At 41.2% G+C, this 27,959-nt stretch overlaps 1 protein-coding gene across 1 annotated transcript; it reads right to left on the bottom strand.

Moving 5' to 3' along the window:
- Positions 1-17,572: 17,572 nt before the first annotated feature.
- On the bottom strand, positions 17,573-20,170 carry LOC133229861 (secretoglobin family 2B member 2-like). The gene is made up of 3 exons (XM_061386627.1): positions 19,668-20,170; positions 18,986-19,161; positions 17,573-17,807 (listed from the first exon to the last, which is right to left on the bottom strand). Exons 1-3 carry the CDS (start codon positions 19,780-19,782, stop codon positions 17,706-17,708), a joined length of 393 nt encoding a protein of 130 aa, XP_061242611.1. The 5' UTR covers positions 19,783-20,170; the 3' UTR covers positions 17,573-17,705.
- Between the last annotated feature and the right edge of the window lie 7,789 nt (positions 20,171-27,959).

Genomic DNA, 27,959 nt, shown 5'->3' with positions numbered 1-27,959 from the left:
TGAGTTTGATATCTGGGTCAAGATGATCCTCTGGAGAAGGGCCTTGCAATCCACTCCAGTATTCTTTCCTGGAGAATCCCATGAACAGAGGAGCCTGGTGGGCTACAGTTCGTGGGGTTGCAAAGAGTTGGACACAAATGAGTGACAAACACTTCTACACTGCCCAATACAGGGCACTAGGTTTTGATCCCTGATGTGGGAACTAAGATCCCACCTGCCACGGAGCAACTAAGCCAATATGGCACAATGAAGAGCCTTCATGCCACGGGAAAGATTTTGCATGCCCCAGCAAAAATCCTGCATGCTGCAACTAAGAACCGGCACAGCCAAATGAATAAATATTTCTTTCAAAACAAGAAAGATATGCTACATATACACTGAAACATAAAAGGAAAGATATATCCATATGAACACAGAGTTCCACAGAACAGCAAGGAGAGATAAGAAAGGCTTCCTAAGTGAACAAGGCAAAGAGACAGAGGAAAGCAATTGAATGGGAAGACTAGAGATCTCTTCAAGAAAGTTAGAGATACTGAGGGAATATTTCCTGCAAACATGGATACAGTAAAAGACAGAAATGGTATAGACCAAATAGAAGCAGAAGATATTAAGAAGAGGTGGCAAGAATACACAAAATAGCTATGCAAAAAAAGATCTTAATGATCCAGATAACCATGATGGTATGATCACTCACCTAGAGCCAGACATTCTGGAGTGTGATGTCGAGTGGGCCTTAGGAAGCATCACTACAAACAAAGCTAGTGGAGGTGATGGAATTCCAGCTGAGCAATTTAAAAATCCTAAAACATGATGCTGTTAAAGTGCTGCATTCCATATGCCAGCAAATTTAGAAAACAGCAGTGGACACAGGACTGTGAAAGGTCAATTTTCATTCTAGTACCAAAGAAGGGTAATGTCAAAGAATTGCAAACTACCACACAACTGCATTCATTTCATATGCTAGCAAGGTCATACTCAAAATCCTCCAAGCTAGGCTTCAATAATATGTGAACCGAAAACTTCCACATGTACAAGATGGATTTAGAAAAGGCAGAGGACCCAGAGATGAAATTGCCAACATCCAGTGGATCACAGAAAAAGGAAGAGAATTCCAGAAAAACATCCATACATGACTACTATCATAAGAAGGAACTAAACTGTGCCATTGGAAGAGACATGCATGGATCTAGAGACTGTCATACAGAGTGAAGTAAGGCAGAAAGAGAAAGACAAATATCATATATTAATGCATATATATGGAATCAAGAAAGATGGCACCGAAGAACCTGTCTTCAGGGAAGCAATGGAGAGGGAGACATAGGGAACAGTCTTGCAGACACAGTTGGGGAAGGAGAGGGTGGGATGAATTGAGAGTCTAGCACTAAATCATATACATCATCATATGTAAAATTAGACAGCCCGTGGAAATTTGCTATACAATACAGGGAGCTCATATCTTGTGCTGTGTGACAACGTACAAGAGTGGGACGGGGTGGGAGGTGGGAGGTGGTAGGGAGGATCAAGAGGAACGGGACATATGTATACCTATGGCTGATTCATGTTGCTATATTGCAGAAACTAATACACTATTGTTAAGCAATTATCCTCCAAATAAAAATAAAGTTTTTAAAAAGGCAGAAAAACAATTACCATATAATAACATATATATGTGGAAACTAGAAAAATAGTATAGATGAACTTATTTGCAAACCAAAATAGAGACAAAGACATCGAGAACACATATGGACACCAATGGGAGAAGGGCGACTGGGATCAATTGGGAGACTTGGATTGACATATATACACTATTGACAGTATGTATAAAATAGATAACTAATGAGAACCTACTGTATAGAACAAGGAACTCTATTCAGTGCTCTGTGGTGACCTAAATGGGAAGGAAATCCAAGAAAGAAGGGTATATATAAAGGATGCCTGATTCACTTTGCTGTACAGCAGAAACTAACACAACATTGTAAAGCAACTATACCTCAATAAAGAGGTGGGGGGAGCACGATACCCTCTCCTGGCACTGCTAAGGAGTTCTCTTGGTGCCCAGGAGGCTGTCTAATATCTCATCCAGGGAACTCTACTTGGCTTCAGTGATACACCCAATCTAGGAATTGCCAGAGGATCACTCTTTTACCTTCCATGGAGCTCGCTGAGTGTCCTTTGCTTTGTTTGACCCAAGTCTCTTACGTCCCTCCAGCCAGAGCCATCCTTGAGACAAGTAGGGCAGAAAGCAACACAAGCAGCAGCGCTGGCTGCCCAGTGTACTGAGGCCAGCATCCCCGCTGACCTACTCCACGCCCACAGCTGGGGGCTCACACACTGCAGCTTCTGCTCCCTGGGAGTCCTCCTGCCAGTCAGCTCTTGGCAGGAGATAGGACTCCTGCCAGTCATTTCAGTATCTACTTCAGTTCAGTTCAGTTCAGTTCAGTTCAGTCTCTCAGTCGTGTCTGACTCTTTATGACCAGTCTTTTCACTGTGTCCCATGGTATCTTTTATACACTTCCATATTTTATTATATTCTTTGTTTTATTCTGGATATTGTTCTTTGAGCTAAATTACAATTTACTGATTTTCTCAACAGCTGTAACTTCTGCTTTTGAATATATTATTTGAATATTTTAGTCCAAGAAAATCCACTGTGAATGTATAAAGAATTTCTATATTAGGGATAAACACGGCGATATAGATAGCTCTCATAGTAACAGTTTTCCCTGCTCTCTGTTCCCCCAGTATAGTTTTAGATTTCTATGCTGTACCACATCTGTCCTTCCTGCAGCCCATCCTCTGTTACTTCCCATAGTGCATGTATAATGATGATGAATACTTAAAGCTTTTGCATATGTGAAAAAAATGTTTATTTTTCCTTTATTATTTTTTTTCATTTCTTTTTTTTAAATTTTATTTTATTTTTAAATTTTAAAATATTGTATTAGTTTTGCCAAATATCAAAATGAACCCGCCACAGGTATACCTGTGTTCCCCATCCTGAACCCTCCTCCCTCATCCCTCCCCATAACCTCCCTCTGGGTCGTCCCAGTGCACCAGCCCCAAGCATCCAGTATCGTGCATCGAACCTGGACTGGCAACTCGTTTCATACATGATATTATACATGTTTCAATGCCATTCTCCCAAATCTCCCCACCCTCTCCCTCTCCAACAGAGTTCATAAGACTGATCTATACATCAGTGTCTCTTTTGCTGTCTCGTACACAGGGTTATTGTTACCATCTTTCTAAATTCCATATATATGCGTTAGTATACTGTATTGGTGTTTTTCTTTCTGGCTTACTTCACTCTGTATAATAGGTTCCAGTTTCATCTATCTCATTAGAACTGATTCAAATGTATTCTTTTTAATGGCTGAGTAATACTCCATTGTGTATATGTACCACAGCTTTCTTATCCATTCATCTGCTGATGGGCATCTAGGTTGCTTCCATGTCCTGGCTATTATAAACAGTGCTGCGATGAACACTGGGGTACACGTGTCTCTTTCCCATCTGGTTTCCTCAGTGTGTATGCCCAGCAGTGGGATTGCTGGATCATAAGGCAGTTCTATTTCCAGTTTTTTAAGGAATCTCCACACTGTTCTCCATAGTGGCTGTACTAGTTTGCATTCCCACCAACAGTGTAAGAGAGTTCCCTTTTCTCCACACCCTCTCCAGCATTTACTGCTTGTAGACTTATGGATCGCAGCCATTCTGACTGGCGTGAAATGGTACCTGATAGTGGTTTTGATTTGCATTTCTCTGATAATGAGTGATGTTGAGCATCTTTTCATGTGTTTGTTAGCCATCTGTATGTCTTCTTTGGAGAAATGTCTGTTTAGTTCTTTGGCCCATTTTTTGATTGGGTCATTTATTTCTCTGGAGTTGAGCTGTAGGAGTTGCTTGTATATTTTTGAGATTAGTTCTTTGTCAGTTGCTTCATTTGCTATTATTTTCTCCCATTCTGAAGGCTGCCTTTTCACCTTGCTAACAGTTTCCTTTGTTGTGCAGAAGCTTTTAAGTTTAATTAGGTCCCATTTGTTTATTTTTGCTTTTATTTCCAATATTCTGGGAGGTGGGTCATAGAGGATCCTGCTGTGATGTATGTCAGAGAGTGTTTTCCCCATGTTCTCCTCTAGGAGTTTTATAGTTTCTGGTCTTACGTTGAGACCTTTAATCCATTTTGAGTTTATTTTTGTGTATGGTGTTAGAAAGTGTTCTAGTTTCATTCTTTTACAAGTGCTTGACCAGTTTTCCCAGCACCACTTGTTAAAGAGATTGTCTTTAATCCATTGTATATTCTTGCCTCCTTTGTCAAAGATAAGATGTCCATATGTGCGTGGATTTATCTCTGGGCTTTCTATTTTGTTCCATTGATCAATATTTCTATCTTTGTGCCAGTACCATACTGTCTTGATAACTGTGGCTTTGTAATAGAGCCTGAAGTCAGGCAGGTTGATTCCTACAGTTCCATTCTTCTTTCTCAAGATAGCTTTGGCTATTCGAGGTTTTTTGTATTTCCATACAAATTGTGAAATTATTTGTTCTAGCTCTGTGAAGAATACCGTTGGTAGCTTGATAGGGATTGCATTGAATCTATAGATTGCTTTGGGTAGTATACTCATTTTCACTATATTGATTCTTCCAATCCATGAACATGGTATATGTCTCCATCTATTAGTGTTCTCTTTGATTTCTTTCACCAGTGTTTTATAGTTTTCTATATATAGGTCTTTAGTTTCTTTAGGTAGATATGTTCCTAAGTATTTTATTCTTTCTGTTGCAATGGTGAATGGAATTGTTTCCTTAATTTCTCTTTCAGTTTTCTCATTATTAGTGTATAGGAATGCAAGAGATTTCTGTGTGTTGATTTTATATCCTGCAACTTTACTATAATCATTGATTAGTTCTAGTAATTTTCTGGTGGAGTCTTTAGGGTTTTCTATGTAGAGGATCATGTCATCTGCAAATAGTGAGAGTTTTACTTCTTCTTTTCCAATTTGGATTCCTTTTATTTCTTTTTCTGCTCTGATTGCTGTGGCCAAAACTTCCAAAACTATGTTGAATAGTAATGGTGAAAGTGGGCACCCTTGTCTTGTTCCTGACTTTGGAGGAAATGCTTTCAATTTTTCACCATTGAGGGTAATGTTTGCTGTGGGTTTGTCATATATAGCTTTTATTATGTTGAGGTATGTTCCTTCCATTCCTGCTTTCTGGAGAGTTCTTATCATAAATGGATGTTGAATTTTGTCAAAGGCTTTCTCTGCATCTATTGAGATAATCATATGGTTTTTATTTTACAATTTGTTAATGTGGTGTATAACATTGATTGATTTGCGGATATTAAAGAATCCTTGCATCCCTGGGATAAAGCCCACTTGGTCATGGTGTATGATCTTTTTAATGTGTTGTTGGATTCTGATTGCTAGAATTTTGTTAAGGATTTTTGCATCTATGTTCATCAGTGATATTGGCCTGTAGTTTTCTTTTTTTGTGGGATCTTTGTCAGGTTTTGGTATTAGGGTGATGGTGGCCTCATAGAATGAGTTTGGAAGTTTACGTTCCTCTGCAATTTTCTGGAAGAGTTTGAGCAGGATAGGTGTTAGCTCTTCTCTAAATTTTTGGTAGAATTCAGCTGTGAAGCCGTCTGGGCCTGGGCTTTTGTTTGCTGGAAGATTTTTGATTACCATTTCAATTTCTGTGCTTGTGATGGGTCTGTTAAGATTTTCTATTTCTTTCTGGTCGAGTTTTGGAAAGTTGTACTTTTCTAAGAATTTGTCCATTTCTTCCAAGTTGTCCATTTTATTGGCATATAATTGTTGATAGTAGTCTCTTATGATGCTTTGTATTTCTGTGTTGTCTGTTGTGATCTCTCCATTTTCATTTCTAATTTTATTGATTTGATTTTTCTCCCTTTGTTTCTTGATGAGTCTGGCTAATGGTTTGTCAATTTTATTTATGCTTTCAAAGAACCAGCTTTTGGCTTTGTTGATTTTTGCTATGGTCTCTTTTGTTTCTTTTGCATTTATTTCTGCTCTAATTTTTAAGATTTCTTTCCTTCTACTAACCCTGGGGTTCTTCATTTCTTCCTTTTCTAGTTGCTTTAGGTGTAGGGTTAGGTTATTTATTTGACTTTTTTCTTGTTTCTTGAGGTATGCCTGTATTGCTATGAACTTACCCCTTAGGACTGCTTTTAAAGTGTCCCACAGGTTTTGGGTTGTTGTGTTTTCATTTTCATTCGTTTCTATGCAAATTTTGATTTCTTTTTTGATTTCTTCTGTGATTTGTTGGTTATTCAGCAGGGTGTTGTTCAGCCTCCATATGTTGGAATTTTTAATAGTTTTTCTCCTGTAATTGACATCTAATCTTACTGCATTGTGGTCAGAAAAAATGCTTGGATGATTTCTATTTTTTTGAATTTACCAAGGCTAGATTTATGGCCCAGGATGTGATCTATCCTGGAGAAGGTTCCATGTGCGCTTGAGAAAAAGGTGTAATTCATTGTTTGGGGATGAAATGTCCTATAGATATCAATTAGGTCCAACTGGTCTATTGTATCATTTAACGTTTGTGTTTCCTTGTTAATTTTCTGTTTAGTTGATCTATCCATAGGTGTGAGTGGGGTATTAAAGTCTCCCACTATTATTGTGTTATTGTTAATTTCTCCTTTCATACTTGTTAGCATTTGTCTTACATACTGCGATGCTCCCGTGTTGGGTGCATATATATTTATAATTGTTGTATCTTCTTCTTGGATTGATCCTTTGATCATTAGGTAGTGACCATCTTTGTCTCTTTTCACAATCTTTGTTTTAAAGTCTATTTTATCTGATATGAGTATTGCTACTCCTGCTTTCTTTTGGTCCCTATTTGCATGGAAAATCTTTATCCAGCCCTTCACTTTCAGTCTGTATGTGTCCCCTGTTTTGAGGTGGGTCTCTTGTAGACAACATATGTAGTGGTCTTGTTTTTGTATCCATTCAGCCAGTCTTTGTCTTTTGGTTGGGGCATTCAACCCATTTACGTTTAAGGTAATTACTGATCCCATTGCCATTTACTTTATTGTTTGGGTTTGAGTTTATACACTGTTTTTGTGTTTCCTGTCTAGAGAATATCCTTTAGTATTTGTTGGAGAGCTGGTTTGGTGGTGTTGAATTGTCTCAGCTTTTGCTTGTCTGAGAAGCTTTTGATTTCTCCTTCATATTTGAATGAGATCCTTGCTGGGTACAATAATCTGGGCTGTAGGTTATTTTCTTTCATCACTTTAAGTATGTTTTGCCATTCCCTCCTGGCTTGGAGAGTTTCTGTTATCCTTATGGGAATTCCCTTGCGTGTTATTTGTTGTTTTTCCCTTGCTGCTTTTAATATTTGTTCTTTGTGTTTGATCTTTGTTAATTTGATTAATATGTGTCTTGGGGTGTTTTGCCTTGGGTTTATCCTGTTTGGGACTCTCTGGGTTTCTTGGACTTGGGTGATCATTTCCTTCCCCATTTTAGGGAAATTTTCAACTATTATCTCCTCAAGTATTTTCTCTTGGTCTTTCTTTTTGTCTTCTTCTTCTGGGACCCCTATGATTCGAATCTTGTAGCGTTTAATATTGTCCTGGAGGTCTCTGAGATTGTCCTCATTTCTTTTAATTCATTTTTCTTTTATCCTCTCTGATTCATTTATTTCTACCATTCTATCTTCTAATTCACTAATCCTATCTTCTGCCTCTGTTATTCTACTATTTGTTGCCTCCAGAGTGTTTTTAATTTCATTTATTGCATTATTCATTATATATTGACTCTCTTTTATTTCTTCTAGGTCCTTGTTAAACCTTTCTTGCATCTTCTCAATCTTAGTCTCCAAGCTATTTATCTGTGATTCCATTTTGATTTCAAGATTTTGGATCAATTTCACTATCATTATTTGGAATTCTTTATCAGGTAGATTCCCTATCTCTTGCTCTTTTGTTTGGTTTGGTGGGCATTTATCCTGTTCCTTTATCTGCTGGGTATTCCTCTGTCTCTTCATCTTGTTTAAATTGCTGAGTTTGGGGTGTCCTTTCTGTATTCTGGCAGTTTGTGGAGTTCTCTTTATTGTGGCGTTTCCTCGCTCTGTGTGGGTTTGTACAGGTGGCTTGTCAAGGTTTCTTGGTTAGGGAAGCTTGTGTCGGTGTTCTGGTGGGTGGAGCTGTACTTCTTCTCTCTGGAGTGCAATGAAATGTCTAGTAATGAGTTATGGGATGTCTATGGTTTTGGGGTGACTTTGGGCTGCCTGTATCTTGGAGCTCAGGGCTGTGTTCCTTGCTGCTGGAGAATTTGCTTGGTATGTCTTGCCCTGAAACTTGTTTCGCCCAGAGAGGTTTACAGCATTATATGGAGAAGAGAAGAGTGAGGAGGGAGTTAGAGGTGACCCGAATGAGGTGAGGTGGAATCAATAGAGGAGAGAGTGGGCTATTTAGTAATCTCTTCCTTATGTGCACTCCACAACTGGACCGCTCAGAGTTGTTCACAGGGTTATAGAGAGAAGAGAAGAAGGAGGAAGTTGGCAGAGGTGGCCAGGAGGATAAATAGGGGGAATGAAAAGGAGGGAGACAGATCCAGCCAGTAATCAGTTCCCTAAGTGTTCTCCACTGTCTGGAACACACAGAAATTCACAGAGTTGGGTAGAGTAGAGAGGGGTTAGGGAGGAGACACAGGCGACCTGGTGGAGAAAAAGCAGAGTCCAAAGGGAGAGAGAGCAGTTAAGCCAGTAATCTCGCTCCCTAGTGAAAAATGGGTACTGAAGATTGGGTTCTTAAAGGTACAAAATTGGTAACAAATACATAAAAGCAAAAATTAAAAATCTAGAGTAGAGTTTGGAATTTCAAAAATACGATGTTAAAGAAAAGAAGAAGGAAAAGAAAGAGAGAAAAAACGAACAAACAAAAACAAACAAGGTCGCGAAAATTATAAAGAAAATATAGGTACAAAATTGTTAACTAATACCAAAAAGCAAAAGTTAAAAATCTAGAGTAGAGTTTGGAATTTCAAAAATACAATGTTAAAAAAAGAAGAAGAAAAAGAAAGAGAGAGAAAAAACAAACAAACAAGAACAAACAAAGTCGCATAAATTATAAAAAAAATACAGGTACAAAATTGATAACAAATACCAAAAAGCATAAATTAAAAATCTAGAGTAGAGTTTGGAATTTCAGATATACAATATTATTTAAAAGAAGAAGAGAAAGAAACAGAGAAAAGAAAAAAGAAAAAAGGGTCACAGAAATTATAAAAAAACAAAAAACTATAGGTACAAAATTGATAACAAATACCAAAAAGCTAAAATTAAAAATCTAGAGTAGACTTTGGAATTTCAAAAATACAATGTTAAAGAAAAGAAGGGAAAAAAAAGGTAAAAAAAAAACTATAAAATATATATATATGAAGTTTGCTTTTAAAAAAATAGGGTCTTTTGTTTTTTTGCAAAGTAATCGGTTATAAAAGTGGAAATTAAAGGAATAATAGAGGACTTAAAATTTTTTTAATTAAAAAAATAATTTAAAAAAAAAGAAAGAATGATCATACAAATAGTAAAAATATATCTAGGACGTTCTCCAGTTTTGTTGTGAGTATTGTGGGTTCAGTTCATTTTTGGCTAGTTCCTTGGTCCGACTTATATTTCTCAAGATCTATAGGCCCCTTCCTATGTAGTTGGTAGTAACCACAGGGTTTTAATCTATTGCCTGTAGCTTCCAAGACGGTTCCCTCTGTTATAGCTTCTTCTGTTTGCTGGTCTCTTCAGTGTCTGGTTTCCGCCCTGACACAAAGGGGATGGTGGAGGACGCTTTTATTTATTTTATTTTTAGGCTCACTTGTTCAGTCGTGCTGGGGGGAGGGAGGGAGGGATGCTGCAAACAAATAACACTGGCGTGTGCTCTCAGTGCCTCAGCCACACTGGGTCTGCCCCCTGTTCACGGCGCGTGTAGTCGTTCTGCCCACACTGCTCAGGCTCTAGGTTGCTCCACCGGGAACCATCCGCGGCGGCCCTGGGCTGCCTGTACTTCCCAGGTCCAAGCCGCTCAGGTTCAGGCACTTGGGTAGTCCTCAGAGGCGCAGACTCTCGGTTGGGCCTGCGTTTTGTGCCCTTCCCAGATCCGAGCAGCTCAGGTGATGAGGTGTTTTGCGCACGCGATTGCTGCGACTTATCGCCTCCCCGCCGCTCAGTTTTCTAGGTGTGCACTGGCACACCTTCTCAGGCAGATGTTGACCGTCCAAACCCCCAAGAAGTTTTAGTTAGCAAAGAAGCCTGCTTACAGTTTTATAGATAATGTCTCTCTGGGGCTGTGATTGTCCCCTTCCGGCTCTGGCTGCCTATCACCAGAGGGGGATGGTCTGCCGCCGGCTATCTCTGTTCAGCCCTTTGTTCCGTGTGCGGGCCTGGCGGTGTCATAGGTTACGGCTGGCTTTTCGCGTGGTAGATATCCCACAGTCTGGTTTGCTAGCCCAAATTATTTCGCTCAGATAGCGCTCGGGGTATTCAGGCCAGATTCTTGCGATGCAGCCTGCGCCACGCTTCCCTGCCCAGCCCCCGCTTGCTAATGGCAGATGCAGGCGTCTGCACTGCTTCTCCGCTGGGGGAGTTACCGTAGGGCTCGCAATGTGCGGGTTTTAATTGTTTATTTATTTTTCCTCCCTGTTATGTTGCCCTCTGTGCTTCCAAGGCTTGGCACAGATTCGGCAGTGAGAAGGTTTCCTGGTGTTTGGAAACTTCTCTCTTTTTAAGACTCCCTTCCTGGAACGGAACTCCGTCACTCCCTCTTTTGTCCCTTTTTTTGTCTTTTATATTTTTTCCTACCTCCTTTCGAAGACTTGGGTTGCTTTTCTGGGTGCCTGATGTCCTCTGCCGGCATTCAGAAGTTGTTTTGTGGAATTTACTCGGCGTTTAAATGTTCTTTTGATGAATTTGTGGGGGAGAAAGTGTTCTCCCCATCCTACTCCTCCGCCATCTTAGCTCCTCCTCCTATTTTTCCTTTATTTTTAAAAACTAGTTTCACCAGGCTGATAATTAGAGATTCTCAATATTTTTCTTTTAGTATTTTCAATACTTCACTAAATCACATTGTTTCCTAAGAGAAGTGTGCTGTCCTCTTATCTTCGTCTGTTTCTCTGGCTGCTTTCCAGATTTCTATTTTATCACTACATTCAAGAAATCTGATTAAAGTGTGCTAAGTGCAGTTTTATTCCTTTTTCTTATGTTTAAAATTAACCAAGAGTTGTATATCTATAGGTTTATACTTTTCATCAAACATAGGCAGACTTTGACCATTACTCCCTAAGATATTTGAATGAATCATGTATTTCCCCTCCCCCAGGTTTGTCTTACAGTTCATTGATCTGCTTTTTATCATTTTTCAACCATTTCTGTTTTTAACTGGATAGTTTCTGCCATTGTCTATTTCAAAGTCATTAATATTTTCTTCTTTTACAATTACTAATCCATTGTTAATTCCATTCAGTGAAATATACTTCTTATCTATTCAAGTTTACTTTGAGTTTTTACAAAATATATCTATGCTTCTAGCTTACATGTCCATACTCTCCCTTCTTAAACATTTGGAATACAATTTTTAATAACCTTTAATATTTTATCTAATATTCTGGGTTTGTTTACATTGATTTCTTCTTCAATGGTTTATACTGATGCTATTCTTCAGTTGGTTATATTAATGACTTCTTTATACTGATTCATTTATATTGATTACTTCTGTAAAAGTTCATATTTTTCTGCTGCTTTACATGCCTGCTACTAACTTTTTGGATTTCAAATATTCTAAAATTTAAACTTTTATTTGCTAGATACCTTTATAATTCTATAGATATTTTTAGCCATGTTTCTTTTATTTTGAAATATCTAGATCCATTTGCAGCTTCTTTTAAGTACTGTTGTTGCTGTTTTCAGTCACGCAGTCATGCCTGACTCTTGTGACTCCATAAACTGTAGCCAGCCAGGCTCCTCTGTCCATGGGATTTCCAAGGCAAAAATACTGAAGTCGTTGTTATTTCCCTCTCCAGGGTATCTTCCTAACCTGGGATCGAACCCATGTCTCCTGCATTAGCAGGTGGGTTCTTTCCCGCTGAGACACAAGGGAAGCCATTTAAGCATTGTTAAGATGACACAAAAGCATCCATATGTAAGGTAAACTTTATGCCACTGCCGAGATACCTTCCTGAATAAACGACTTGACATCCATGAATAACCATAGTACTCCTACAAAAAGGCTGTTAGAAATACAAATTATTTTCAGATTTGTATAAATTCTTGGTATTATTTCTTCTGCTCGTTTCAGGTTGTTATTTCCTCATTTTGGGCAGTTTTTTCACATGCACACATTGGGGAGTATTCAGTGAATAGGATGGAGACTTGTTGTAGAACCCAGGAGTCCTATTTCTGTGCAACTCTCTCTTCTTCAGTATTCTCTCCTGAAAATGTCACCACACTGACCATCTTGGACTCCCAACTCATTCTCATGAACTCAGAGAGATTGCTCTTTTCCCTCCTTGAATTCCTGCCTCCTGCAGGGCAATCTGGGCACTCTGTACAGGCAGTAAAGGTGGGCAATCATAGAGTGCAATTTTTTCCACCCCTCTCAGTGACCACTCTCCTGTGCTACCTGAAGTTCAATTTACGGACATCATTCTTCCCTATATTTTCGCCAGGTTTAGTTGTTTCAGGTGGAAGCATAAATCCACTTCCTGCTGAGTCAGTAATATACATATATATGTATATGTATGTATATATTTGGTCTTACTGTCTTAGGATATTCCATTGACTATCAGCATGGGAAAGGCATTGTTTTAATTAGATATTTCACACTGGAGTAAGCAAAGAACATTCTGGAATTTGGCTTAGAAAAGAAGGGATAATACATACATAGAAGACAGATGACAGATAATTTCCAAATGGAGAATATTTCTTTAATGACTAAAACTTCTTTACGTATGCAGCTTATGCCTGATGCTTCTTGAAAAATAACAAACAAGAAAGCCTGGTGTCTTGCTGATCAGTACCTCACTGTGCACACTGTTCGTTGAACCCAGGGTAGGCAAGGCATCAGAGGGGAAGCTGGAAGAAAACTTGAAGAGCTGTATGATCTGCAGACACGTTTATTCTCTCTGGGCTGGCAATGGCAGCTGTAGCAGTGGCAGACATGCTGTGTTCTCTCCTCTCGTGAACCCCGTGGACACAGCCATAATGCAGCTTCACCACCACCTAACATAGCCACCAAGTGGGCATAACACAACACAATCTCCAGAGCTTTATCAGGTGAAGTTTATATATGCTTACAGAACAAAAGTAGCCCTGGCCAACTGAGTACCTCGTGATGTACATGCATAGTAGTATAAGCAATATTAGCTGTTTCATAATCATTCTTTATAAAACGTGGGGCAAGAGCAAGAGGGTGTGGGGCAAGAGAGCCTGACCATGCCGTCTTGGCTAATTTTCTCTTTCCCTACACCTGGTAAATACATAGCACATTAGACAAGAAATCAGGGAAAGAAGACGGGCGATAGAGGACAGAGGAAGGGGTAGACTTGTCATAATTTAAACAGAATTGACAAACTCATCAATGAGGGGCTTCCCTGGTGGCTCAGTGGTAAAGAATCCACCTGCCAATGCAGGAGACACGGTTCAATCTATCCCTGGTCCGAGAAGACCCTATGTGCCATGGAACAACAAAACCTGTGCACCACAACTACCGAGCCTATGCTCTAGATTTCAGCCGCCCTAACTACTGAGCCCATGTGCTGCAAAGACTGAAGCCCACAGGCCTGGAGTCTGTGCTCTGGCACAAGAGAAGCTACAGCAATGGGAAGCCCACTCACCAGAACTAGAAAAATGCCTATACAGTAATGAAGACCCAGAAAAGCCAAACATAAAAATAAGAAGAAGACATCAATGAAATAACATTTGACTGATGTCCTGAAAAGTTGGATATGGTACATTTTGCCATGCAATAACATTTATTTATTTAATATGACTGTGCTTTTTATTTTTAATAATTTTTCTTTTTTTTTTTTTTTTGGTCAATTATTTTAATTGGAGGCTAATTACTTTACAATATTGTAGTGGTTTTTGCCATACACTGACATGAATCAGCCATGGGTGTACATGTGTCCCCCATCCTGAACCCCTCCTCCCACGTCTCTCCCCATCCCATCCCTCAGGGTCCTCCCAGAGCACCAGCCCTGAACACCCTCTCTCACGCATCGAACCTGGACTGGCAATCTACTTCACATATGGTAATATACAGAACATTTTATTTCTAATGCAGTCAAAATTATCACTCTGGTTTCATTTCATCTTTAGAAAGGTCTTCCTTACCCTGAAATTAAAAAATATAGACTTCCATAATATTTTCTAAGGATTTTATGACATTTTCTATCCCAGTCTTTGAGTGTGTAAATATTTAACTTATCTGAAATTAATTTTGGAGATGACTGTGAGACAGATGCAACACTTTTATTTCCCCACATATTCAATTAGTTTGTCCACTACCATTTCATCTATGAAGTAACACAAATTTCCTCATTGATTGGCAAATTACCTTTTTCATAAAATCCGTAAAATCCATGATGACTTAGATCATAAAATCCATGATGACTTAGATTTCATAAAACCCATAATGACTATTTCTGGTCTTCCTTTAATAGCCCATTCATCTGCCCACGATATAAGGGTGCACATTTCAGCATCTCCTGGGTTTATCACCCCTAATTACTTGACATTTTTACAGCTATTCTTATTTTCCCAAATAGAATAAATATCATATAAATAAACCTTATGACCACAGTCTTGTTTATTAATGTTTACTTATTTATTATTTGGCTGTGCCACGTCTTAACTGGAGTATGCGGGATCTTCACTGCATGTGTGGGATCTAGTTCCCTGATCAGAGATTCAACCTGGGTCCCTGGATTGGGAGCATGGAGTCCCAGTCACTGGGCCACCAGGGAAGCTCTTGATTGTAGTCGCTTTGTTCCAAATCTCTTACTGATCATAATATATTTGAGATTCATTCACATTGTTGCATGTGTCAGCAGGTTTTTCCTATTTTTAAAAATATACATAGATATTCATAGCAGCTTTATTTATAACACTCAAAATTGAAAAGCAACTCCAGTAGCCCTCACTATGTGGGTGGATAAACAAATTCTATACCAATACAATGGAACATTACTCATAAATAAGAATAAATTACTGATGTATGCAATAATAAATCATTTACATTGGTTTTTTGTTTCTTCCTTTAAATTGTTGCATAGATTCAATTGTAGGAATGTGGCATGCTTTGTTTATCTATTCACCAGCTGAAGGACTCTTAGGGAGTTTTCTAGTTTTGATAAACTGATCTGAAAAAAGGGGCCATAAACATCAGTGAGCAGGTTTTATGAGAAAACAAATTTTCATTTCTTTTGATTGTAAACCTAGGAAGGAGATTTCTTGATCATAAGATAATGGTTAAGATCAATTTGATAAGAATAAAATGCCTTTCAAAAAATGCTCTTGTTATATTCATTGAGATTACATTAAACTTGTGGCTATTTGTAAGGGGAAATGACATTCCTATTCCATGGAAAATTCCCCTTGAAGTGTCCCCTGATTTATTTAAATTTTGTGGATATTTATCCCCCAAGAAAATTGTAGAGCTTTCTTTAAAAAGTATCCATTAATTTAATGAATGCTTACTAAGGGTCAATTCTGTGTTTTGTAATGTTTTAGTAAAGGGCTTGGAGATTTTAATATGAAACTTATGAGGTGAAGATGAAGCGGGATGGTATCACTGAGAAAGTGAACATACATGAGAAAGAAAAGAGATGGAAAGAGGATGATCCATGATATAGGATACAGCCTTGAGAACCTGAGAAGGATCTTCCAGTAAAACAGGAGGAAAACAAGAAACTGTGATGTCATGAAAGTCAAATTGAAAGAGAAACTGGAGGGTGGAGGAGAAGTGACCTGTGACAAATGAATAATTAAACATTAGAATTATGACAATTAAATCATTACTCCACGTAAATCCACAGGAAACAGCTCTGCAGATCCATCTAGATTGTTTTAATGTTTGCTCATTTTCCTCAACACCCTTTTTTTTTTTTTAATCCATTCCTTCTTCAAGATTCAATAAACTGTTCTTACTATATTTTAAACCATCTGTGACTCTATAATGGGTTTTCTCTTCTCTCATAATGACCATCTATTTATCCTTGGATCCTTGTTGTATCCTTGACTACAACTGGATTATTTATGGAGACTCATACTTCTGTTGTAATACCTGGTGAGAACAATCCTTCTTACAGTTCCTATTGATCTCAAATTTTTTGGTTGACTTCAAGAATTCAGTTTGCTGGGCCAACATTAAGTTACCTTCATTATAACAAGGATTGTTTTAGACATATTTGGGAATATCTGAAATTTTAGATATCAGTTCATCTCATACAAGAATACAATTTAGTCCTGAATCTGTTCAGTTTTTACTTTATACTTTTGAACAACATTTTAGACCTCTTTAGTATGACCTGGACACTTAATACTAAGTCTGGCAGAGCATCCAGCCCTTGGTATATGTAAAATCAAATTGCAGATAGAACAAAAGTGAATTTAAAGGCCTAAATTCAGGTAGCACATCAAAGAAGAGCCAGGACTCAAGGCCCTCACCGTTTACTCCAAATCCAAACTTCAGCTCCCAGAATGTGACCTGCTTGGCCAGAAGGTAGAGACATTTTACCAGTAGTGCCACTCTTTTTGTGGGTCATGCTAAGAGTAATCTGACAAAGGCCTAGATGCTAGGATAAAACCTAGTCCTTTCCTTGTATCTTCACAAATGTCCTACTGGTAATGCAGCTGCCTATTTCATGCTCCTAGAACTAGGCTGGGGCATTCGGGACACTCACTCATGTGGCACATCCAGTAATTCACACTTCACAGCATGAGGTGTTTCCATGGAAACAACATTCCCGCTTGGGTAGCTTCTTCCATCCACTTCCTTCCTCCTGGTCCAAGACTTCCTGGAGGTCCTGGTCCCCGTGGCAGAACCCAGAAACAACAGTGTCCCTGAAAACAAAAGGTCTGGCTCCTCAAAAGTCACCCACCTAACAATTAGAAAATGGTGAATGCCACTGGGAGGAAGTGGGGACCTGTCACAAGCTTGCTCAGGGCATCTCCTGAGTCACTCACCAGTAACTGAAAGGACACTTAAAGGACTGGAGGCTCTGCCACCGTGCTAAAGACCAGAGTGAGATATGCTATCTATGGCCACAAACAACAGCTGTATCCTTCCAGGCCTATGATGACAAGGGTTACCTATATCTTCTTTCGCTTAATCTTCATACACAGCCCCTATTTAGCAGATGACAGAATGACTTGAGAAAGTTACAATAAACCTGCCCATGGTTCCACAGTTTGTCAGGACAGGGCCTAGGTTTACCTTGTTCTGTCTGATCCCAGTCCCCATACTCCCCACAGTAACCACATGGGTCACTCTCACCATCACCCAAGACCTCCTGCTTCACATCCTCCCCACAGCAGACAGACTCTGGGCACACTGAGCAATGCTGCAGTGATTTTATTAGAGTAAGCCTGATAGAGACCACATGGGTGGGACAGGTGTCAGGATTCCAGCTTCAGTTGAGAAGAACAGGGTGGCACATGGAGCGCAGACCAGGCATCACTGGCAAAGACTATTTCACCAAAGAGACTGCACTGAGAACTATTCCAAAAACACTGCTCAGAACCGTGGACACTTGATAGCCAGTGCAATCCTTGTCAAAGACGATGGAACCCTGGGAGGGAGTAGGAGGAGGAGGGACAACACCTGAGCCCGCAGCAGGGCTATCCTGTCTACCCAGCATCACCACATGCTATACCCTCAGGGATTCAGCTCCCTCCCCAGCAAGAAACTCTGCCCACAGACCCACCAATGGAGAGGAGGCTGCCATCAGGGACCAGGGGGAGGGTGGCTCCCTAATAGCCCAGGCACAGGCGTCAGGATGGAATCTAGCAACCAGCCACCCCAGGGAGAGGAGGAGATAATAAGGGTCATCAGGGCACAGCCGGGGTGGGTCCTGAGGGAGGAGTAAGGTGCTGGAGCCTGGGTTTGGGTCACACCTCCTGCACCTGAGCCTCTTCTGTCAGGTGTGCTGAGTGGACTAATGTGCATGCAGGTGTTGTAAACAAACCCATGTGCTCTGTGTGCTCCTATTATGTGCATTACTGTTTGCAAAAAAAACCTCTCATTTTGAACAGACAATTTGAGGGAAAAAATGTTGAGACAGACTGTCCAAAATCTCCAGTATTTTTGACAAGAAGTATAAAGGAAAATGGTTCTTCGGGAGATATACTGCTAGCCAAGGTGAGCAGTCACAGGTACCGAGAAGCCTGCTCAGGAGCCTCAGGCACCAAAACACCACAGTGGAAAAACAGGCTTGTAGACATGTCAGTGGAAATGGGACTCTGAGCCAGAGTCAAGGCCCACACAGTGGGAACAAGAGGAGGTGATGAAACCTTACAAAGCCAGGGAGTCCCATGCTGGAAAAAGACTCGAAAGCCAGGGGCTCCTTTTCAATATTCCTAAAGTAGAACTGACATGACTCCTACATGTGTGTGAACTGAAAGCTTCCTTTCCTCCCAAACAGTAAAATTCTACTGCTCCAATGCTAGTTCCACTCACTGAGGAAAAAAACAATCACCCGCCTCACCACACTTGGCCTCGCAACCCTATTCTGTGTGTGAGTTGATTCACATGCTGTGGGCATATTTGGCAACAACAGAGGCTGGATGTGTACGTGGACTGCCCTCGCATATTACAGGTGCTGCAGGGTGGAGCAAAGATTTATGTGCTTCCTTGCTTATAGATCTTGTCTGTCACATATCCCATGACTGCATGATCTATTCCCATGTGGCATACCACACTATGCATGTGAGTGGGCAGGGCAGAGTCAGGGTCAGGAGAGTAAATTACCGTGATTTCTACAACTTTCAGCTTGGCATCAAATCCCGCCTCATTGAAGCAATCCTGGACTTTTCCAAAGGCAGCCTTTTCCTCATCAGTAGAATCAACCAAATCGAGCGTTGAATTCAACACTGTTTCGCTTCCAAGGAACAGCGCAGCAACCCCGCCATAAAACACAGGGCAGGCTTCCGTTGAAGGAAAGACAGAAAACATCTTGTCAAAGAATAACTAGAGTAGGAGGTTCCTGTTTCCACCACTTGATAGGAAGCCACATCTCCAAAGCTTCCAGGATCATCTCCCACAGAGACCCGGCCTCTCCCAGGACTGCTTAACATCCCAGACAGAAAACCTCCCAGCAGAGGGAGCAGCAAGAGGGGTGAGCCCTGGAGACCCCTCTGCCCTTGACCACCATCCCTGGGTATATCAGCCTTCTTTCTCCCTCCCAATGAGCACCAATGCCCCCAACAAAATATTCCCCAGGGTTTGCACAGCTAATGCTCTCTCCAGCTCCACACCACCCTCTACATTCAAAGACTGACAGGCTCAAGGAATTTCTGCAGGGCTCCTGGGCACTGATGTGTCAGCTGCCCTCGGAATCTGTCCCTAGCAGTGGCTTGGACAGGACTGTGGAGGATGCAGTGAGATGGCAAAGGGCAAGGATCAGAAGGGTCATCTGGAATCTCCTTCCTACCGTCAGTCGTCTTGAAGGTCAGCTCTCTGGTCACCAGCAGGGTCAGCACAAGCAGTGCTCCCTTCATTATGGCGGCAGCTGGAGTCCTCTGCTCAGGGCAGGGTTTCTGCGGCATTATAAACCACTAGCTCCCCAAGCCCAACCCACATCCCTCCCAGGAGGACCACGGGCCTGTGGCCAAGAACCTGTGGCAAAGGTGGTTCTCTTGGACCTTGGGGTGTTTACTTGGAAGCCCATCCTGTTCTGAGAACAGTGCTCAGGGGGATTTTGTGGTAGCATCTTTGCCAAAGATCAAGTGGAGTTGATATTTATAAGTGACTCATTTGGAGCCAAATGCTCTGTTGCCCAGCCCCAACCATGACCTGTTTTTCTGGTCATCCTTCCCCCAGCCTATCCTGGTTCTGAGGCAACACTCTCCCACACTGAGCAGATAGAATCACAGGAGGGCCAAGGATAGGTCTACGCCACCCTCAGGTAGAAAAAAAGTCACCCAGAATCCTCCCTTTTATCCAAAGCTTAAGTCCTGGAGATAAAAATGGGGAGTTGGGTCTTCCTGAATCATCAAATATCTTAAAATCTGCAGACCCTAGACAAGGCCCTGAGCACTGCTGGACAACAGCCTTGGCCTCCAATCATTCCCAAGAAGGAACTCACAGGACCTGGGACCAGATGGATATTCTCCAGCACTGATAATTCTGATAAATTCTAATCATGCCACAACTTTTCTCAAACACTTAAGGAAACAAGTTCCTGGAAACATTCTGGACCCCCAGTGGTGCAGACTTGCCCTTTCTGGTTGTCTCATCCTCTTCCATCAGTGAAGCTGGTCTCAAGAACTACTAGCACTGCACAGTCTATCCAGAAACATGAGTGAGCAGCTGTGAGGTTGTGTGGTTTGTCTCATACATCAGAGACTCTGAGGTCCACAGCCCTACAGGACACTGAGGACAGGAGTCCTAAGGCCCAGAGGGCTGGGCCATCAGAGGTGGCATTCTACACTTGAAAACCCTCTCAATGTCAAAATCAAACTTCCACGCTAGGAGAGCTGTTTGTTAGCAAAAACAAGATGAAATGGACCTTGAAACTCTAAAGGGAAGTGTGAGATGCTCCCAATGGCCAAACTAGAAACGGTCTGACAGACAAAATATATAACAGTATTGGATGATACCCAAAGTATAAAGTAATATGTTTGAGTCCATACTGATACAAACAAATGATTAAGTAAATAAATGGGGACTTCCCTGGTGGTCCAGTGGTTAAGAATAGGCCCTCCAATGCATGGTAATTGGTTCAATCTCTGGTCAGGGAGGAGAAGGCAATGGCAACCCACTCCAGTACTCTTGCCTGGAAAATCCCATGGACGGAGGAGCCTGGTAGGCTGCAGTCCATGGGGTCGCCAAGAGTCGGACACGCCTGAGCGACTTCACTTTCACTTTTCACTTTCATTCATTGGAGAAGAAAATGGCAACCCACTCCAGTGTTCTTGCCTGGAGAATCCCAGGGACGGGGGAGCCTGGTGGGCTGCCATCTCTGGGGTCCCACAGAGTCGGACACAACTGAAGTGACTTAGCAGCAGCAGCAGCAGCTGGTCAGGGAACTAAGCTCCCACCTGACCTGGGACAACTAAAAACCCTCCTGCTGCAACTAGAAAGAACGTGCCCTGCAAAGAGAAGGCTCACATGCCACATCAAAGACCTAGAACACTTCAGTTCAGTTCAGTGGCTCAATCATGTCCGACTCTTTGCAACCTCATCAATCACAGCACTCCAGGTCTCCCTGTCCATCACTAACTCCTGGAATTTCACACAAACTCATGTCCATCGAGTCGGTGATGCCATCCAGCCATCTCATCTGCTGTCGTCCCCTGCTCCACCTGCCCCCAATCCTTCCCAGCATTAAAGTCTTTTCCAATGAGTCAGTTCTTCACATGAGGTGGCCAAAGTACTGGAGTTTCAGCCTCAGCATCAGTCCTTCCAATAAACACCCAGGACCAATCTCCTTTAGAATGGACTGGTTGGATCTCCTTGCAGTCCAAGGGACTCTCAAGAGTCTTCTCCAACACCACAGTTCAAAAGCATCAATTCTTCAGCGCTCAGCTTTCTTCACAGTCCAACTCTCACATCCATACATGACCAATGAAAAAACCATAGCCTTGACTAGATGGACCTTTGTTGGCAAAGCAATATCTCTGCTTTTCAATATGCTGTCTAGGTTGGTCATAACTTTCCTTCCGAGGAGTAAGCATCTTTAAATTTCATGGCTGCAATCACCATCTGTAGTGATTTTGGAGCCCCCAAAAATAAAGTCTGACACTGTTTCCACTGTTTCCCCATCTATTTCCCATGAAGTGATGGGACCAGTTTTCTGAATGTTGAGCTTTAAGCCAACTTTTTCACTCTCCACTTTCACTTTTATCAAGAGGCTTTTTAGTTCCTCTTCACTTTCTGCCATAAGGGTGGTGTCATCTGCATATCTGACATTACTGATATTTCTCCTAGCAATCTTTATTCCAGCTTGTGCTTCTTCCAGCCCAGTCTTTCTCATGATATACTCTGCATATAAGTTAAATAAGCAGGGTGACAATATACAGCCTTGACATACTCCTTTTCCTGTTTGGAACCAGTCTGTTGTTCCATGTCCAGTTCTAACTGTTGCTTCCTGACCTGCATACAAATTTCTCAAGGGCAGGTCAGGTGGTCTTGTATTCCCATCTCTTTCAGAATTTTCCACAGTTTATTGTGATCCACACAGTCAAAGGCTTTGGCATAGTCAATAAAGCAGAAACAGATGTTTTTCTGGAAAACTAGGCTAAAATAATGTGGGTGAAGAGACTATCATTCCTTACTGAAACATCCCTAATAATACAGACAGATTATCCCCTCAAGGATGGAGAACATACTGCCCTGCACTCCCTGAGCATGGGCTTGACATAGTAACTCATTTCCAAATAAAAGAAGAGGGGAGGAGAAGGGGAAAACAGTGAAGTTCTAACAAACACAGTGTTAATCAATAGTCAAAGCTGACACACTCAGTGGTAAGACACACAGCTGTCACGTGTACCCTGATGTAAGGAGACAGGAAGGGTGTTTCACCTCTGTGGTGTCTTCCTCAAAACCCAAAGTCTAAACCCCACTTTCTGCAATGCTCAGTTGCTTCAGTCGTGTCCCACTCTTTGTGACCCCATGGACTGTAGCCCATGAGGCTCCTGTGTCCATGGGTTTCTCCAGGCAAGAAAGAGCTGCTATTTCTTCCTCCACTCTACATTTGTCTGCTATACAACAGCAGACAAATTCAGCTTTGAGGTCCTTCTACCATCCCTAGCCAGTCCTCCTGGGACGGCCAAGGCCATGACAGACCCATAAGTGACCCTTAAAGCTTAGGCAGTCCAGGGCCCTTTAAGGAGGAGGTGAACACTCTCCCTCATGCTTTCCTTAAGCCTTGTGCAACAATGTATCTCACCCAAGAACTGGCCCTTCTTTAGGTCCAGAACCTATGAACAGGGAAATGTTCTTGATTATGTTAATGATTATAAAGTCAATGTTAATTATTATAATTGTAACAAATCTTGTCTGGGAACCTGTTACTCAAGACTTGTACCCCTGATTACACAGCAACAGTATATCTCACCCAGAGAAGTTGTAGGGAACCATACTCCCTCCCAGGACCCATGCTCTCTGGCCAATCTTGTGCTGAAGTTACCTCAGGATGTATTCCTTCAGAAAGGGTCTGGTGAAACTCTTACCACCTCGAGGTATTCTATTTATCTGTTCTCAGCAGCCAGTTGAGAAGTATGTAATGCCATGCTTAAACTAGTGAGGATGGGTACTCTTTCTACCCCCTTCTTATATCCATGTCAGAAGCTTTCTCTGTCCTGTCACTTTAAATAAAAATTTTTGCCGCACAAAGCTTTGAGTGACTGGGACTGTGTCTTTGGTCCTGGAGTCAAATCTTCTCCTTTGGAGACCAAGAACACATCACCGAATCCATACATGTAAGCTATTACCAGGAGAGAATGAGTGACTCAACAGAGCAGAGAACACTGGAGACATATGACAATTAATGCAGTGTGTGTAGGTTGTGGATTGAATTCTGAAACCCAAGACACATTAATGGACAACTTGGTGAAATCCCCATAATATGTGAGGTTAAGTTAGAAGTAATGCTCCGAAGTTGCTTGTCAGTTTTGACAAATATTTTCAATTCTTCTATAAATCAAAAATTATTCCAAATCAAAATTTTATTGAAAAACAACTTGACACAAGGAGTTCAACGTGGTACTCTATGACCACTTACAGGAATAGAATTGAGTGGGACATTGTGAAAGGTTCAAGAGTCAGGAGAAATGTGTATGTTTACAGCTGAGCCATTGTGTATGGCAGAAGCCAACATAATATTGTAAAGTAATTATGCTTCAATTAAAAATACATTTAAAAAAACAACTTGCATTAAGAAAGGGTTATATGTGCTGTATTCCATTGACTCTGACCACATCTTTGCCCTGAATTTGTCAAATGTCCCCACAATTCAGGGACGTCTCAGACAATCCTGTGGCACCCTCGGAAGGGAACTGGGCTAGATCCAGAGCAGCCACCTGTGTTACTCAGCACTCCAGCCCCTGGCTCTTCTCCTCACAGAGCTGCAGAGGGCATTGGGGGCAGTGTCTTCTGAAGGACAGTAGTCATGGGATGCATGGCAGGTGTCCCACCACATGAAAGTTCTGCCCCAAAAGAAAAGAGTCAGCATGTGCAGCCTGGGCCTTGGGGTGTTCACCTTCCTGCCCAGGAACCTCTTAGACACATCTACAGCCACCTGATCCCTTCTGGGGGTGAACTTCAGGGCACTGGCGCCCAGGCAGTAGGAGCCCTGGCAAGGAGGGGCTTCACGGTGGTCAGCTGATACTACAGCTCAGTACTTGGTGCACCTTTGCCAAGAGCAGTTACCGGATGTGAATCCTATTTGGCATAGGGTTCTGACTGTGCTCATACCTTGCATCCCAACTTCAGTTCAGGTCTTCAGTAAACCTGAAGTTCACTCAGAGAAAGAACAGCCAGGTTCCTCCAGCCAAAAGCTACTTGATTCTGGCTAACCAAACATTTTAAAACTTTATCTTATTTATTTAATTCTAGGCAATATTCATAAGCATATCTATAGCAAGTAGAACTAAAAATACTCTCATTTATCAACTACAGAGAAATGGAATCCTCCTGCAATTATTCTAACAAACATCGCACAACATCTACCCAATGTTGGACCCTCTCCTGGTCCTTGGGATGCAACAGCACACAGCACAGCTCTCGCTCTCTTGCTGCTCTTCATCACGTAAGAGGAAGTGAAAGACAGTGATCCCAAGGGAAAAAGCACTCTGGGGGAAGATGAAGCAGGGGGAGAAGACAGACAACCATGGGTGGGGGTGAGGGGGAGGATGGAGGCAGTAACCTTTGATATGAGGACTCAAGATATGAGGAAATTTTATGCCCTGCAATACTTGAAGACTCCTGATGATGAGGGAATGAATCAAGCAACCACTGGAGGAAGAGCCTCCCAGTTAAGGAGGGACCACACCAAGAGGCCCTGCAGCACGAGCACACCTGCTCTGGTCAAGAAGCAGACAGGAGGTATTCAGGGAGGAGAGAAAGATTGAGATAAGTTCACAGAGGCAGCAGCAGTGCAGAGCTGATTGTGCAACTGCCCAGAGATAATGGCCTGGAAGGGGCCTGGCTTTTCATCAACTGGGAGCTCTATAGAGGAGATGGGGGAGAACAGTACAGAGACACTCAAGGGTAGAAAGGCTGTAGAAAATGGATGGACCTACAGACTGTCATAGTGAGTGAAGTAAATCAGACAGAGAAGCAAAAATGTCTTATGACATCTAATATGTGGAATCAAAAAAAAGTGATACAAATGAACATATTTCCAAAACAGAAGACTGATGGACTTAGAGAATGATCGTATTATTGCCACTGGGGAGGATGTCAGAGAGTTTGGGATGCTCATGTACATAGTGCTATATTTAAAATGAATAAGGATCACACACGATGATCAACTCAAGTATATACAAGGGAGGCAGGGATATGTCTATACATGCAAATCAATCAATGTGATACATTATATTAACAAATTAAAAGATAAAAATCAAATGATGGCATCTGGTCCCATCACTTCATGGCCAATAAATGGGGAAACAATGGAAACCATGACAGACTTTATTTTGGGGGGCTCCAAAATCACTGCAGATGATGACAGCAGCCATGAAATTAAAAGACGCTTTTCTTTGGAAGAAAAGCTATGACCAACGTAGACAGCATATTAAAAAGTAGAGACATTACTTTGCTGACAAATGTCCATCTAGTCAAAGCTATGGCTTTTCCAGTAGTCATGCATGGATGTGAGAGTTGGACTATAAAGAAGGCTAAGCACCATAGAGTTGATGCTTTTGAACTGTGGTGTTGGAGAAGACTTGAGAGTCCCTTGGACTTCAAGGAGATCCAACCAGTCCATCCTAAAGGAAAATCAGTCCTGAATATTCACTAGATGGACTGATGCTAAAGTTGAAGCTCCAATACTTTGGTCACCTGATAAGAAGAACTGACTCACTGGAAAAGACCCTGATGCTGGTGAGAGAGTCATTTCCTAGGCAGGTTGATAAGAAGTCCAGGGGTTCCCAAGGAGAGAGGGGTCTGGAACTCTCAAGGAGGAAGAAAGGACAAACTTTTTTTTCCCTCTACACTCCTTAGGATTATATAACAGTAATGTATCCTGCTTGAGGACAGTCTCTGAAAAAAACCTTCTGGCTAATCCTGTTATCTTAAATGTAAATTATGGAAGTAGTCTAGTGATGTCTTTACAACCTCCAGACATTCTTTTGATTCACTGTAATAACTAATTGGAGAGTATATAACTCCATTGCTAACACTAGCAAGAGGGTACTCTTTCTGCCCCCTTCTGATGTCTATGTCAGAAGCTTTCTCTATCCCTTTTATACTTTAATAAAACTCTATTGCACAAAAGCTCTGAGTGATCAAGCCTTGTCTCTGGCCCTGGATTAAATTCTTCTCCTTCAGAGACCAAGAATCCCGGTGTCTTTTCATGGTTAAGCAACAACCTTTCACTGGGAAAGATTGAAGGCAAGAGGAGAACGGGACAACAGAGGGTGAGATAGTTGCAAGGCATCACCGACTCAATGGATATAAGTTTGAGCAAGCTCTGGGAGTTTGTAATGGACAGGGAAGCCAGGCGTGCTGCAGTCCATGGGGTTGCAAAGAGCCGGACATGACTGAGCGACTGAACTGACTGACTGATAGATGTAGTAAAACTGTTCAACAAAATTCAGCACCCATTTATGATAGAAACGCTCCAGAAAATCAGCATAGAAGGAACCTACCTGACTATAATAAACAACAGGAGACATTGTTCTCAATGGTGAAAAACAGAAAACATTTCTTCTAAGATCAGAAACAAGACAAAAGTGCCCACTTTGACTGCTATTGTTCAACATAGTTTTGGATATTCTAGCCACAGCAATCTGAGAGGAAGCAAAAATAAAGGAATCCAAACTGGAAACAAGAAGGAAAACTTTCACTGTTTTGCAGATGACATGATACCATGCATAGAATATTCTGGAAATACCATCAAAATTTACTAGAGGTAATCAGTGAATTTAGTAAAGTTGAACAAAACAATCAATATGCAGGAATCCCTCAACTTCCGGTACACTAACAATCAATACTCAGAAAGATAAAGAATCAATTCCATTCACCATTGGTATAAAAAGAATAAAATACCCAGCAATAAACCTACCTAAGGAGACAAACAAGCTAAATAGAGAAAACTATAAGAAACTGATGAAAGAATCAAAGATGACATAAACAGATGAAGAGCTATAACATATTCTTGGAAGGGTAGAATCAGTATTGTGAAAATAGTAAACTATTTAAAGCAATCTACAAATTCAGTGCAATCCCTATCAAATTACCAATGGCATTTTTCACAGAACTAGAACAAAAAAATTCACAAATCATATGGAAACACAAAAGAATTATCATAGGCAAAGCAATCTTGAGAAAGAAGAATGGAGCTGGAGGAATCAACCGTCCCCATTTCAGACTATAGTACAAAGCTACAGTCATCAAGACAGTATGGTACTAGCAGAAAACAGAAGCATAGACCAATGAAACAAGATAGAAAGCTGAGACATAAACCCACACACCTATGGGCAGCTTATCTTTGACAAAGGAGGCAAGACGGTACAATGGAAAAAAGTCTCTTCAATAAGTGATGTTAGGGAAACTGGAC

The sequence above is a fragment of the Bos javanicus genome, chromosome 18 (genome assembly GCF_032452875.1).
Source record: "Bos javanicus breed banteng chromosome 18, ARS-OSU_banteng_1.0, whole genome shotgun sequence".
Lineage (NCBI taxonomy): Eukaryota > Metazoa > Chordata > Mammalia > Artiodactyla > Bovidae > Bos > Bos javanicus.
The sequence above is the reverse complement of the archived record's forward strand: the minus strand, read 5'-3'. Positions and strand labels throughout refer to the sequence as shown.

Excerpts from the sequence above, each read along its gene's own strand:
- LOC133229861 (XM_061386627.1), bottom strand. The coding sequence starts at position 19,782 with ATGCCGCAGAAACCCTGCCCTGAGCAGAGGACTCCAGCTGCCGCCATA. Across the intron at positions 19,162-19,667 it reads GACCTTCAAGACGACTGACG|CCTGCCCTGTGTTTTATGGC; the intron begins GTAGGAAGGAGA and ends CTTCAACGGAAG. Across the intron at positions 17,808-18,985 it reads TGAAAGTTGTAGAAATCACG|GGTTCCATCGTCTTTGACAA; the intron begins GTAATTTACTCT and ends ACTCCCTCCCAG.